The 16,234-nt window shown below is 39.1% G+C and overlaps 1 protein-coding gene across 1 annotated transcript in view; it reads left to right on the top strand.

The window, feature by feature from the left end:
• ZDHHC17 (zDHHC palmitoyltransferase 17) overlaps positions 1 to 16,234 on the top strand; it is an 87,954-nt gene that overhangs the window by 16,200 nt on the left and 55,520 nt on the right. The window contains exon 3 of the mRNA XM_079773464.1: positions 8,457 to 8,579. Coding sequence (XP_079629590.1) covers positions 8,457 to 8,579 — 123 coding nt within the window. The remainder of the gene's footprint in view (positions 1 to 8,456; positions 8,580 to 16,234) is intronic.

Genomic DNA, 16,234 nt, shown 5'->3' on the forward strand with positions numbered 1-16,234 from the left:
ATTTCTTGAAAAGTATTTAAGTATGAGGTCTATAATTTCTACCTTTAAAAACATTTACTTAAATTTTGAAACATTTCAGTCCCATAGAGAAGAATAACTGTCAGATTAAGCGGATGTTAACATTTTGCTGTAGTTACTACAGGTTGCTCAGTGTGTTCTTCCTCTTGTCTCCCCCAAGGAAACTACTCTTGGACGTTGCTGTGAATCATTCTCATGAACATCCTTGTACATTTCTACAAATATTTATAAACAAAATATGCTATTGTAATGTATGCTTAAAATTTATATAAATTGTGTTCTACATTACATATCTTTTTGCAGCTTGCTTTTATTAAAAAAACTATATCGCTTTTGTGATTTATCATCCTGTATAATAAAAACCTGATATGCTAAGTGTCCAGTTGACCAGTAGGCCAATCAATCAAAGTGTAATATGCTAATGATATACTAAGGCCACTCAACCGCTCACTATGATGTGCATTGACCACCAGGGGGCAGACAACCGGTAGGTTAGCTTGCTGCTGGGGTCTGGCTGATTGGGACTGACTCCAACTGGTAGTTTAGCTTGCTGCTGGGGTCTGGCTGATTGGGACTGAGCGAGACGGGGCCAGACACACCCTGGAGCCCTCCCCTGGCTCCTCCCCTGCTGGCCAACCTCTTGCGTCTCTCCCCGGCCCCGATCATGCACCGGTGGGATCCCCCGGCCTGGCCTGCACCCTCTCGCAATACGGGACCCCCCGGGGGATGTTGGAGAGCCGGTTTCGGCCCAATCCCGCAGGCCAGGCTGAGGGACTCTATTGGAGCACGAATTTGTGCACTGGGCCTCTAGTTGTTAATAAAGACCTAGTTTAATCAGTTTCACTACTTTATAGTACAGACTGAGTCCCCCCTTATCTGTGGCTTTGCTTTATGTAGTTTCAGTTACCCGTGATCAACCACTGTCCAAAAATACTAAATGAAAAATTCCAAAAATAAACAATTTAAGTTTAAATTGTACACTGTTCTGAGCAGTATGATGAAATCTCACACTGTCTCATTGGATCCCACCTGGGGCATGAATCATTCCTTTGTCCAGCATATTTATGAATGTAAGCTACCTGCCTAGTTTTAGTCACTTACTAGTAGTTGCCATCTTGGTTATCAGATCGACTGTCAAGGTGAAAACTGCAGTGCTTGTTTTAAAGTAACCCTTATTTTACTTAAGGCTGGCCCCAAAGCACAATTTGGATATGCCAAAATGAAGCCTTAAAGTGCTTCCTTTAAGTAAAAAGGTGAAGTTCTCAATTAAAGTCATTTTATCATCTCATCACAACATGGGTGAGTACAGTACAATAAGGTATTTTGAGAGCATGAGAGAGAGACCATATTCACATAACTTATTACAGTATATTGTTATAATTGTCTTATTTTATTATTGTTATTAATCTTTTACTATACTTAATTTATAAATTAAACTTCATCACAGGTTCCTATGTATAGGAAAAAACATAGTATATGTAGAGTTCAGTATTATTCATAGTTTCAGGCATCCACTAGAGGTCTTGGAATCATCTCCTGGGGATTAAGGGGGACTACTGTATTCTATCAATCTTTACTAAGGGACACTGAAAATTTCTTTTACTTTTTCATTATTACAAACATTGTGTCAGTGAATGTATTTCCACTTGTTTCCTCTGCACATAAATAAGAATTTTTCTAAGGTAGACACTCAAGTGGAATTTCTGTCTTATTTAGGATATTCTTTTTCAACACGAGCAGTTATTGCCAAATTGATTTCCAAAATGCCTGTGCCAGTTTATACTTCCACTGTCGAAAGAGTTCTTTTTTACTACATTCTTACTAAACTCTAGTTTTGTCATATTTAATAATTGTCAGTTTGATAGTTGTGAAATGGGTTTTCTCTGTTTTGATGGGCTTTTCTCTGATTACAAGTGGTGTTGAATATCTTCCCTATGTTTATTGACCATTTGAGTTTCTTCCTATGTGAATTGCCATTTTAAATTCTTTACCCATTTTGAGTTCTTTTATCGTTTTGTAATTTGTAAAAGTTCTTTATGTATTTTGATGGAGTCTGCTTTGAACTTAGTGGGATCTGTGTTCTTTAATGTATACATAAAATATATATATATATACCTTCCAAGAGTCCTGTCTGCCGCTCTCCTAGCCTCTTCCCACTCCCAGGTCATGTAGTTCATGATTCAGTACTTCTCTCCAGTGTGTCCAAATTTGCATATTGTTCTGCTGAAACAATGTCCTGCAACTTCTCTGGAAACCTGGACTTCCACAAAGGCTCTCTCATCCCCGGGCGATTGTCTAAAACAGTGTTTTCCAGAGCTCTCAAACCACAGCCCAGAAGGGCTAGAGCCAGATCATGGACCATTTGCAGGGGCCACAGCTAAGATAGAAGTCTTTGTTCCTATTAACCCATATATGGGTGAGTGAGACTTCTCCCAGCTCACTTGACGTATGGTTCTGGATCCCACAGTTCCACAGAGGCACTTTGCTTGTGAATAGTACAGAATTATTGTTGGAGGGGGAACAAAATGATGGAGTTTTATTCTACCATGATGCTGATGTCACTCTGTGGTCCATTTCTAAATACTCTTTTTTTCTTTCATTTGTTTAATCTTTTATAGTTCCACATTGTTTTAATCATTTCTTAGTCTTCAGAATTCTTTGTCTCAGCTATTCGTGGCCTTTTACTCTCACCAATGAATTTTAGGGTTCTCCTTAGGAATTTCATAAGATAATTCATTTAGGACTTAAATTAGAATTTCATTGTATTTATAGATCAATTTGGAGGAAATTGGTGTATATATTTCATGTATACATTAAATAAGTACTTTAATGTCTTTTATTAATCTTGTTTACAGTGAGAGTGGTGTAATTAAACAGGCTTTCTTCTTATTATTTTAGGTGGTATATGTAAAAATGATATAGAAATCTGATCCTAAATTGATTTTTTAGATACTTTGTTTTAATTATTTACTCATTTCTTGATTGATTGATTGATTGCTAAAAAAAGGATAACTTCACAAAGAAACATAATTCCCTAATGGAAGAATTGCAATGTATGCTGCATTTACTAAATCACAGTCATTGCTTTTTCAGCGTTAATCACTAAGCAAATATTTTTTTGATCTTTATCTTGTAAATATCCATTTTCTGATGACAATTCTTACGAATTAATCAGATTTTGGCATTTTTGAAATTACAAGCATTGGGTTCACACAAGTTAGAAAACTGTATCAAAATTTTTTAGTGTGTCCACATGAGAAGGATTTTATATGTGATATATTTAAATCTTTCAGAAATTATCCTCCTATATAATAAAGAGGTAATATGAAAATTGACCGTCACACCCTCACACAAGATGGCCAACCCCATGTGGTCAAAAGATGGCTGCTCCATGTGGTCACAAGATGGCCACCACAAGATGGCCGGCAGGGGAGGGCAGTTGTGGGCAATCAGGCCAGCAGGGGAGGGCAGTTAGGGGCAATCAGACCAGCAGGAGAGGACAGTTGAGGGAGACCAGGCCTGCAGGTGAGGGCAGTTAGGGGTGACCAGGCCAGCAGGGGAGGGCAGTTAGGGGTGACCAGGCTGGCAGGGGAGGGCAGTTAGGGGTGACCGGGCTGGCAGGGGAGGGCAGTTAGGGGCGACCAGGCTGGTGGGGGAGGGCAGTTGGGGTGACCAGGCTGGCAGGAGAGGGCATTTGGGGGTGACTGGGCCGGCAGGGGAGGGCAGTTGGGGGCAACCAGGCCAGCAGGGGAGGGCAGCTGAGGGCAACTGGGCTGGTAGGGGAGCAGTTAGGCATCAATCAGGCTGGCAGGGGAGCAGTTATGGGGCAATCAGGCTGGCAGGAAGAAGCGGTTAGGGGCAATCAGGCAGGCAGGCAGGTGAGCAGTTAGGAGCCAGCAGTCCTGGATTGTGAGAGGGATATCCGACTGCCGGTTTAGGTCCAATCCCTGGGGAATGGGCCTAAACCGGCAGTTGGACATCCCCCGAGGTGTCTCAGATTGGAGAGGGTGCAAGCTGGGCTGAGGGACACCCTCCCCCCCCCCCCAGTGCACGAATTTTGTGCACTGGGCCTCTAGTATATAATAAAGAGCTAATATGCTAATTAGACCAAACAGCAGAATGATCGTCCGAATGACCTTCCAGATGAAGCCATAGCTGCGAGGGCCGGCCGAGGCTGCGAGGGCCTGCGAGGGCCTGCGAGGGCCGGCAAAGGCTGGGAGGAGCTGCAAGTGCTGAGCCCCTTGCATGAATTTTGTGCATTGGACCTCTGGTATTATGTAATGATGGAAACATTTCCAAACATTGTTTTTTAAAAATATTCTCTTTATAGTTTTTCTGAAATAAAAAGTTACTTTCTCACTATTCCCTTTGCCTTAAAGGGGAACAGACTAAACATCTTTATCCTTCTTAAGAATATATGGTTGCTAGCATACTACTCTCAGTTTTTTGGCATGACTATCCTCCTGCCTCACACGCAAAGCCAGCATTTTGGAACACTTGTCTTTTTTGTTAAAGGGAAAATGAATGCATATCACTTTTAATTGTTAGAAAAATAATCAGTGATTTTTTGAATGGTTAAAAAGATTTTTATGGACATTTATTTCATTCAAAATGTGAAGTAGATTCTGCTCTTTAAGGTAATATACCTAGTTCACTGAACTGGGCACATGTAAACAATTTTCTGAAAAAGAACAAGGAACTGAAGAAGGTGCCACTGTCACCTACTATAATTTGTGGAACTCTTGGTCTTTTCTTAGGTTGATTACTTTGTGTGTGTGTGTGTGTGTGTGTGTGTGTGTGTGTGTGTGTGTGTGTGTGATGCAATACAGAGCCAATGAGAGTAGCAATGTGAAGGCTGTACCAAATATTAGTAAAGCCTAATCTCTGTGTTAGGTAAGATGTGAATATAGGTAGAAAGTTTAATATTTGCTTTGAGTGTCCCATTAATGTGCCACTTCTACTGTGACCTCTTCCTATGGTGTGCCTTCCCATTTTGAAGACCAATCTGATTAATAAATTACAAATATAGTCATTTAAATTGACTTTTGTGTCTCAGTTCCAAGGACCCAATATTTTGTTTAGAATAAAGTTGATGGCTCTTGAGGCTTGTGGATGGATTCTTGGTGGTTTGTTGTACTACTAGAGCGCGAGACCCAGACCCACCCTGCGCAAGCCGAGGCACCCCAGACCCTCCCTGCGTGAGCTGCAGGCCCCGGCTCTTGCTGCGTGACCCCCGCCAGCCCTGCGTGGTCCGGCACCGTGAGCGGCTTGCGGGCCGAGGGAAGGGACTTAGAGGTGCTCCAGCACCTCCTGATGACCGGTTGTTTGGTCTTTCCATGTTAGGGCGTGATGGCCACAGGCCTTTTATAATATAGATTCTTTCTACTTTTGCTTATGCTTGAAAATTTCCATAATAAAAAGTTTTTAAAAATTTAGGCTGTCTCACAATGACCAAAAGCAGAAATGTGGGAAAGGATCAGGCTCTTTGCATTACCTTTCTTCTTTATCAAATATGAACATCTCTCCTAGAACTCTCCCAATAGATTTTCTCTTATGATTCATTGGCTTGAACTCACAAGATTCTTTCCCCCACCCAATCCACTTCCCACCCCAACACATCTTTTTAAAATTTTCCTTCATGAATATCAAAGCTAAATTTGTAAATAAAGAATACTGAGGCTTGTAAAACATCTTTTCTTCTTGATATTATTTTAAGTCATTGATACGCTGTTTGTTACTGCTCTTTTATGTCCTTAATATTTTTAAATATGATTGTATATACTTTTATAAGCTGCCTCAAGTGTTTTGTGGTATAAATAAGTAGTGATATAAATAAAAACAAGCAGAAAAACCAAGATGGCGGCATAGGTAAACACCTGAACTTGCCGCCTTGCACAACAACTTCAAAACTACAACTAAAAGACAAAACGGACATCATCCAGAACCACAGGAAGACTGGCTGAGTGGAAATTCTACAACCAGAAGGAAAGAGAAAAGCACACTGAGACTCAGAGGAAGTGCAGAAGGCAGAGGTACAGAGGCGCGCGCGTGGAGAGGGCTGGCAACTGAGTACGCGGCTGGCTTTTTCAATCCGCAGGGAGACACAAGCTCCCGACTGCTCTGAACTCCAGTTCTGGGCGAGACTCTGGGGACCCAGACTCATATGGCGAGAAACTGGACTGTCTGGAAGCAGGCGGAACTCGAGGGCGGCTTTCTCTCAGAGGTGCTTGCAGCGATTACCGCGGGACACTGAGACCCGGGTGTCTCTTAGGGCAGGGCTGACAGGAAGCCATTGCTGTTTGATCTGCTCTGAGACTCTGCCCCATGCAAGCTGTGTGCAGAGGCATATAAATGGCCTGGTCCTTTGAAATCTAAACTTACCTATCAAACTGCATCTGAGTCAGCGAGACCCAGAACATCCAAAAGAAGGCCCAAGGCCCCATTGCAGCTTGCATTGCTTCACAGCTGGGCTTCATCTGGCACCTCCAAAACCCAAACGAAGAAGAGGAATCTGCAGATCTCTCTGTAGCTCCTGCTGGGTGGCCTCATGCAGAGGCTAAATTAGCACCTCCTTGGAGATCCAAGAGCCAGTGTACCCAGTGGTCAGAGTGGGACCATCTAGATTACAACTCCTCAGATCCATAAGGGACACACTCAGGGGGCAGACTCAGTGAGCACCAAAGCCCCACTGAAGCACGTCTTGCCTCATAAGGGTGTCTCCAGCACAGAAGTTCTCCCATCGTAGACACAGCTGATCCTCATAGCCAATTGGCCTGGAGGTCACTTCCTCCCAGTGATACCAACAACAATCAAGGCTTAACTACAACAAGACTGTACACACAGCCCACAAAGGGGTGCACCAAGAGTGTCCACCTCAGGTAACTGGGGAGGCTGAGCCACTGGGCCCTATAGGACACCTAGCATACAAAGCCACTCTATCAACTCAGAGAAGCAGCCAAAATGCGGAGACAATGAAAGAAATGGAGGAAAGCAAACTGCTGGATATAGAGTTCAAAACCACGGTTAAAAGGTTTTTCAAGAATTTTCTAGAAAAGGGCGATAAATTTAGTGAGACCCTCGAGGATATGAAAAAGGACCAACTAGAAATTAAGCATACACTGACTGAAATAAAAAATAATATACAGAGATCCAACAGCAGACTAGAGGATTGCAAGAATCAAGTCAAAGGTTTGAAATACAAAGAAGCGAAAAACACCCAACTGGAAAAGCAAAAAGAAAAAAGAATCCAAAAATATGAAGATAGTGTAAGGAGCCTCTGGGACAACTTCAAGTGTACCAACATCCGAATTATGGGGGTGCCAGAAGAAGAGAGAGAGCAAGATACTGAAAACCTATTTGAAGAAATAATGACAGAAAACTTCCCCCACCTGGTGAAAGAAATAGACTTACAAGTCCAGGAAGCGCACAGAACCCCAAACAAAAGGAATCCAAAGAGGACCACACCAAGATGCATCATAATTAAAATGCCAAGAGCAAAAGACAAAGAGAGAATCTTACAAGCAGCAAGAGAAAAACAGTTAGTTACCTACAGGGGAGCACCCATACAACTGTCAGCTGATTTCTCAACAGAAACTATGCAGGCCAGACAGGAGTGACAAGAAATATTCAAAGTAATGAATAGCAAGAACCTACAACCAAGATTACTCTACCCAGCAAAGCTATCATTCAGAATTGAAGGTCAGATAAAGAGCTTCGCAGATAAGAAAAAGCTAAAGGAGTTCATCACCACCAAACCAGTATTATATGAAATGCTGAAAGGTATTCTTTAAGAAGAGGAAGAAGAAAAAAAAGGTAAAGATAAAAATTATGAACAACAAATACATATCTATCAACAAGTGAGTCTAAAAATCAAGTGAATAAAAAATCTGATGAACAGAATAAACTGGTGAATATAATAGAATCAGGGGCATAGAAAGGGAGTGGACTGACAATCCTCAAGGGGGAAGGGGTGTGGGGGTGCGGGAAGAGACTGGACAAAAATCATACACCTATGGATGAGGACAGTGGGGAGGCGGGGTAAGGGCATGGGGTGGGGTGGGGTGGGAACCGGGTGGAGGGGAGCTATGGGGGGAAAAAAAGATGAACAGCTGTAATAATCTGAACAATAAAGATTTTAAAAAATAAAAGTAAAAATAAATAAATAAAAAGAAGCAAATGATAGATGTTTGATTTTTGGTATCATTTTCTCTTCCAACTAATGAGATATTGCATTCTTGTAGATGAGACAAAAACTGTAAAGTGGATTAGTAAAATCTGTTGGAATATTGATATGTAAAAAGTAGCAGTTTATGTTCAGAAGTCCATTTTAATTTTCAGGTATCAAAATGGAGTATTATTTTCTTCTGAAATGTTATTTTTAGCTTTAAATTTCTTGTCAAATAGTAGTAATAATCTCTATTTTTCTTTTTTTTTTCAAGGTATGGAATATATGAACGTTGCCGAGAATTGGTGGAAGCAGGTTATGATGTGCGACAACCAGACAAAGAAAATGTTACACTTCTCCATTGGGCTGCTATCAACAATAGAATAGATTTAGTCAAGTACGTGTTTTCTGTATTTTTAAGTAATTAGTTATAAAAATATTAGAACTTATTATAAAAATTAATAATTTTTAACAACGATAGCTTTTAAAATGTAGATTCTATCTACCTTTTTCCCTGAAAAGTTTTGTTTTTAACATATATTGAATGCTTATTAATGTGTCATACTGAGCTGAGTACTTTTTCATGTATATTTCCTTTAATTTTAATTCTTAAAGTAGCCTTGTATGAAAAATAGTAATTACTGCTATCCTACAATGTGGAAAATGAAGCATAACGAGGTTAAATACACTAATGATGACATACAGCTAATAAAGTTTGGAGTCAGGATGTTAACTCCTGCAGTCCACCGTTGCAGCTCACATTTTAAATATGAATTCTATGGAGAAGAATTACAAAAGAAATGAGAGGGGTTAAAAAGATAACAGGTAATAATATTATGATTTAACTATTCAAACAAGCGTAAGTGATGAATACATACGAAGTATAAAATGATTTTTATTACTGTTAATCTGCTGGTTTAGTATTACTAACAGGTAGTTAGATAAGCAAGAGTCAGATGATAGAAATCTTAGTAAATCTGCTTTAGTAGTCATAATTTGGACATAAGACCTTTAGATAAAGACAAAGTTGAAAAGAACTGCTTGCAAGTGTGCAGTTAAGTACAGCACACAGAGTCTACAGTCAAGTAAAATTTAATGTCACATAAAATAATTTATTTGCACCTAGAGTTCTAAAGAAAGATTAAACAAGTAATATCTAAAGCATTGGACTCCATGAATCACTTTCTTCCAGAGAGCATATTTTCATTTTTTCCCTTTATGTATCTCTAACCTTCCCTTTGCTTTCAGTATGGGCCTCCTAATATCTAATTCTGTTTTGCTTATGGGAAAACGTTGTGTGTGTGTGTGTGTGTGTGTGTGTGTGTGTGTGTTTTTAATCCTCACCCGAGGATATATTTATATTGATTTTAGAGAGAGAGGAAGGAAGAGAGAGAAACATTGATTGGTTGCTTCCTGAATGCACCCTGACTGGGGATTGAACCTACAACCTAGGTATGTGCCCTGACCTGAAATTGAACCCACAACCTTTTGGTGGATTGGATGACCCTCCAACACAGGAAAATGTTTTTAATCTTCATTAGTGAAGGAAATTTTTACATAGTATAAAAATCTAGGTTGACAGCTTTTGTTTGTTTTATTTTTAAAATATTCCACAGTTTTCTGACTTCTTTTACTTTTGAGAAATCAGTCTTAAGTATTGTGCTTATAGAGGCTTTCTTTTTTCCTGGATGTTTTAAGATTTTGTTTCTGTTTTTTTGCAGTTTCATGATGATGTATCTAGGTGTGGATTTTAAAAAAATTTACCCTGAATGACATTGCACAAAATTCTTGATTGTATGGATTGATGTTTTCATCAGTTCTGAAAAAATCTCAGTCATATTTCTTCAAATATTACTCTGGCCCATTCTCTTTTTGGTCTCTTTCTAGAAAACCAGTTAAATGTATGTTTGACCTTTTCATTGTATACTGCCTCTTATCCACTCTTCCATGTGTGTGTTCTCTCCTTTTATCTCTGCTTCATTCTGGAAACTTTTGACTTATCTTGCAGTTCATTTATTCTCTGTTTATGTATAATCTGCTGTTAAATATATTCATTGTGTTTCTAATTTTGTTTAAGTTCTAGAATTTTTTTTAAAAACATGTGATACTTAAATATTTGTTCCTGAAAATTTCTATCTTGTTTTATATACTTGGACATAGTAAATATAGTTTCTTTATAATCTGTGTCTGAGAATATATAGCATTTTGAGTCTGTGTGGGTCTGTATCTGTTATATTGTTGTGTGCTTGACTATCTTTGAATATGTATTAGACATTGTGTTTGAAAAATTATTTGTTGAATAAGTTGAGGCCTAAGATGAGAAGATTTCTACTTGTATTTGTTTACGCTAGCCCCAACTTTAACTTAATTTTAAGGCTTTAGATTTTCTGGATCACTCAAGTGGCTGAAGACCATGCTAAAGCCAGTTTTATTTCTGGTTCTTAATTACTACCACAGTGCAGCTTTTTGGAGTCCCAACCCTTGTCTTTAAGGCAGATGGTGTCCAAGTGGTTTTCTGACTTCTCTAGGTTTTAACCCTTTCCTGAATCTTGGCCTGATATATGCTCTTACTTTTCTTAGGCTTTGCTTTTTAGGAAATGTTTCTTAAATTTCATTGAGCTTTTTAGTTTTCTTTAACGGGAGGGTTGACTCATTATCTAGCCTTCCACAACCTCTGTAGTTTTTTCAATTAATACATTTTAATCAAAATAGTACATAAATGATTTGGAAAAATCCCAAACAGTACTTAAAGGGTTACAATGGGAAACAGTAATCCCTCCCCACTCTCTGAGTCCTGTATCCCCAGAGTAACCCTTTTCATTACTTTAGCTATTTCTTTCAGTATTTACTCTTGTATTTTATATATTTGTATTGCTACTTTTATTTAGAATGTTATTTTCTTTACACAAATGATAGTAAACACTATTCTGCCTTTTCATTTAATTTATATATCTTTGAGATTTTCCAGATTAGTACAAATAGAGTTGCATTATTCTTTTTTTTAAAACTGTGTAATATTCAATTATATGGATTTAATTCATGAATGGTTTCCCTATAGTTGATTTTGGTGTTTTTACTAGTACAAACAGTGCTGTACTTGTTCACATATCATTGTGCTTATGTTCATATCTATCTGTAGAATTCTTAGGAGTAAGAAAGTTAGAAAGATGAATTTTGAATTTTAATGAATATTGCCAACTTCTATACTGTTATTTTTTTATTTATCATTTATTATATTTTGACTTTCTACTTTGGGATAACTAGATATCCTAGATCACCTCACCACGAATACTTCTTCCTTCACCTCTGTTATAGATTTAGTTAAATCACTATGCAAAGTTTAAATTGTTAGTATGTCAATTTAAACTAACCCCAGAAGTCTTCTATGATTATCTGTTCTTTCCTGTAGAAATCTGTTTTTTGTCTGAAGTCACAGTTTCTTCATTTTTTTAAAAAAAATATTTTTATTGATTTCAGAGAGGAAGAAAGAGGGAGAGAGAGAGAGAAACACCCATGATGAGAGAGAATCATTGATCTGCTACCTCCTACAAGTCCCCCACTGGGGATTGAGCCCACAACCCGGGCATGTGCCCTTGACTGGAATTGAACCTGGGACCTTTCAGTTCGCAGGCCGATGCTCTACCCACTGAGCAAAATCAGCTAGGGCCAGTTGCTTTATTCAGTTTGCTATATGTCATAACTAATTCCTACTATACTCTTAAAACTGTAAAACCCCTCTATGTGCAAACAATATGAGATCATTTATCAGTTCTTCCTGGATTTCCACCTTTCTGCTCCAGCCCAGACTGTTTGCCCTTTAAAGCTACTATACAACAATTGTCTTGAGACTTTCCTTTACCATCATCCTGAGAAATCCCTTTGCTCCAGTGTTGGTCTCAGTTTCCTGATCTCAGGTTTTTATCTTTATTGCTTTGCTCCCTGGTTTTAGTAGAGCACATTTCCTGATAGCTTGCTGAGGGAGAGAATGCTTGGGAGGTAAATGTTTTGAAGTTACAATATCTCCTGACCTCATACTTTATTGGTTGTTTGTCTGAGCATAGATTTCTAGATTAAAAGTAGTTTTCTCGGAATTTTAAAATATTACTTTGCTATTTTCTTGCTTCAAGTATTATAGTTGAGATATGTTTGATTTCATTTTATTAATCAAAAATTCACTTTTGTCTTGTGTTTAGAAATATATAAGAAAGTTTGAAGTGAGAAATGCAGATAAAAAGTCTTGATACTGCATGCCTTACAAATTGTTCCAAACCACGTATGGATTAGTGAGGTTACAAAATAAAGTCAGTAAACTATAGAGTGAGTTAAAAATCGTAGTGTCTGTGTATATTATATTTCCAGGTGGGTAAGCTTAATTTCTTACAGTACATAGTCTAGCAAGTTACTTTCCTAAAACAAACATATGCTGAGTAAATACAGTTTTCACTAACAACTGGTATTCATAGCCTCAAGATTAATTTTTTCCATTGGGTTTGGAATTACCCCCTACTTAAAAATTCCAACATATTACTTCTATTTCATGGATGCTGGCAGAAGATACATGACTCAAGTAGAGACAAAGGACTTGATTATTCATAGCATAGCAAATAGCATGAACATAGTATTTGCATAGGACCCTCTTGCTCTTTAGGTCCTATAAGAGTGGCTTGATATTGTCCAGATGGATGCAGCACACACAGCGGGTTTGTGTTGCAGCTTGGGGAATTCATTGCTTTTATAGTAAGTGGTAAGCAAGCTTGCTCTTTATCCCAGAGGAAGATGTTACCTGATCTCTAAAGGCTGCTTGATGTAAACACAACTCGGAGAAACGGCCTGTGTAAAGAGTGGGTAGGGTCTTGCATTTTTGGTATACCTAGCAAGACATGGAAGTACAAGAGACGCATGGACAAGTGTCTCTTCTAACAGTTAACATTTTATCAGAATGTCTATTAAAGGAACTTACCACAAGCAAAGTAGTTGGGTCACCTTCATGATGATGATATATAAAGTAAATGTACTTTGGAAAGGAGGAGATATTCAGCCTGGATAGGTTTATATTCCTAATTAATGTCTTCAATTGAAAGTCTTTCGACTATTTCTCAGCTTTTACCCTAATGTAATAAAATAGAAAAGATTAGCTCAACCTCTTGTCTTCAACAGTCTGTTGTTACCTTAAAGATTTTCATTAACAACAACTAACAATGCATGTAGTGTCTGATTTCAAGTCAAGGCTTTATTAAGGAATACTAGAGGCCCGGTGCACAAAATTTGTTCACAGGTAGGGTCCCTAGGCCTGGCCAGCGATCAGGGCCGATCAGGTTCCCTGCCTCCCTGCCTCCTCCTTCCCTTGCTCCCTCAGCGCCCTGCCACCGCTAGTCACCCACCATGTTCCGTGCCACTGCCTGGTGGTCAGTGCACGTCATAGCAAGCAATCAAACTCCTCCTGAGGAGACACTTTGCATATTTGCCTTTTATATTTATAGATGGCCTTTATTAACCCTTTGCACTCGCTTGCTTTTTTCTCGATTTCTTTATTCTACTCGGGATTTAATTTTTTAAATACCCCAGATTTTACAAAGCGCGGCAGTAGAATAAAAAACTGGAGTTTCTTTTCATACAAACTTATTTATTTGGATTTTTTTATATTTCAAATTATTGATACATTCAATACAATTCGACATAACGAGCTGCTACCAATGCTAACCGTGTCGAGTCACACTCAACATCCGAGTGCAAAAGGTTAAAAAATATGGAGCTTATAATTTTCTGAGAACTCACTATGTGTGTGGCTTATTACTCTTGGCAACGTGTAATTTTTTTTCTTTAGCTCCAATTTTGTGAAAGTTTATTGTGCATTGATGGGTTTTTATTTATTTAAAAATTTAATTTATGGCCATTAATTTTCGACTTTTAACCTAGAAATTTGCCTTTTTAGTTTAGGGAAGGATTCTTGCATTGTGCCCTCAAGAGTGATTCATTTTTATTTTCTGTTTTTTTTTTTCCTTTCAGGAACTCTTTATTTGTTAGATACTGGAACCAACCAAATTAATCCCCCCCCCCCCCCTTTTTTTAGCTTTATTCCAGCTACCTTTTGTCTCCCAGTATAGCAATTATACTTTGGAAAGAGTTTCTTAACTTATCTTCTAATCCCTCTTTTTATTTCTAATTATAATACATTTTCAGTTTTTAAGCATTTCTTCTGTTTCCCCCTACCTTTAAAGAAAAATTTGGTTCTTTTATCATAGGTATATAGTCTCTTATATTTTTGGAGGCTATAACTTTTGTTGTGTTAAGCTTTTCTTCTCTGTATATTGTCTGTTTTGGGCTTGTTTTATTTTGGCCTTCTTCCATATTTGAACTTTCACTTAATTGTCTAGTCCTATTTGGCCATTCATATTTAGGAGAGACATAAAAAACCTGATTTGCCCCGACCAGTGTGGCTAAGTTGGTTGGATGTCGTCTAATGCATTGAAAGGTTACCAGTTTGATTCCCCGTCAAGGCACATGCCCAGGTTGCGGTCTTGGTCCCCAGGAGGCAGCCAATCGATGTTTCACTTTCACATCGATGTTTCTCTCTTTTTCCCTCTTCCTTCTTCTTTCTCTAAAAACCAATAAAAATCTTAAAAAACCCCACAAAAAACCCTGGAAGCTGTGAGACTTAGAGAATTTATAATAGGAGCCTTCCAAATGTCTGTTTCTGGAGGTTTTTCTCTGGGGTTGCTCAGTTTCTCTAGGAGAAGAATCTTCTAATTTGTGGGGTGGGCCTAAGCATCTGTCTAGCTGCCTGCTGACCAGAGTAAGGAAAATGGCTTGGAATTCTTATTGTTCAGTATATAAAGTATGTAAACTCTCATTGGATTGCTACATTTTTAGTAAAATGTTTTATATGGTTCTCTGATTTAATTCCCAGAGGCTCAAACTTCTTGGGTAAAGGTGCACAGGAAACACCTTTTGGCAAACACTGATGATTGGCTATTAAAATCAACATGGGCTTGAGGCTGAAGCCTAAGTCACCACCATACAATGAAGTTTAGGGATGCAAGAATGAATCTGAACTTTAAGAGTTTGAATTACTACTACAATAATATTAAAAATTTGAGTAGTCACATTTTAAGATTTAGCAGTATAGTGTACTCTATACTGTTAAATCAGTGAATACTTTTATGGTACTGTCAGCTGCTTGATTGCTTCCATGTCACTAAAATGCTTATTTGTGATGTTAAATAAATACTAACTTTCATGGAGTATATAAGTCAGAAAACAATTTTTCAGTAACTTTTATATTGACTTTCAGCCAGTGTTTATATTTACAGTCTAGCTTCTTATTACTTTCTTTGGAGGTAACAATTGACTTTAATCTCTTAGTTTTTCTAGGGTTTTATAATATACTAGAGGCCTGGTGCATGAATTCATGCACCAGTGGGGTCCCTTGGCCTGGCCTGTGGGATCAATCTGAAACCGGCTCTCCGACATCCCCTGAGGGGTCCTGGATTGCGAGAGGGTGTAGGCCAGGTCCAGGGACCCCCACCAGTGGACAATCAGGGCCGGGGAGGGACATGGGAGGCCAGCTGGGGAGGGACTACCAGAGGGCTCCGGGCATGTCCGGCCTGTCTCGTTCAGTACCGATCAGCCAGACCCCAGCAGCAAGCTAACCTACAGGTTGGAGCAGTCAGTGCATGTCATAGCGACTGGTCGACTGGTCGACTGTCTGCCTCCTGGCGGTCAGTGCACGTCATAGTGAGCAGTTGAGTGGCGTTAGAATATAATTAGCATATTTTGCTTTGATTGGTTGAACGGACAACCAGACACTTAGCATATTAGGCTTTTATTATATAGGACTAGAGGCCTGGTGCATGAAAATTCATGCATTGGAGGGAACGGTCCCTCAGCCCAGCCTGCCCCCTCTCACAGTTCGGGAGCCCTCAGGGGCGGGTGGCAATCCGGCGATCAGGGGAAGGCAACACCCCCATCACACCTCTGCTATTGCCACTGCCAGCAGCACAAGCCTCGGCCGCCCCTGGTTACCTGAGCCTCGGGCGGCCCTGGGCGTCTGGG

This window comes from Cnephaeus nilssonii (assembly GCF_951640355.1).
Source record: "Cnephaeus nilssonii genome assembly, chromosome: 6".
Lineage (NCBI taxonomy): Eukaryota > Metazoa > Chordata > Mammalia > Chiroptera > Vespertilionidae > Cnephaeus > Cnephaeus nilssonii.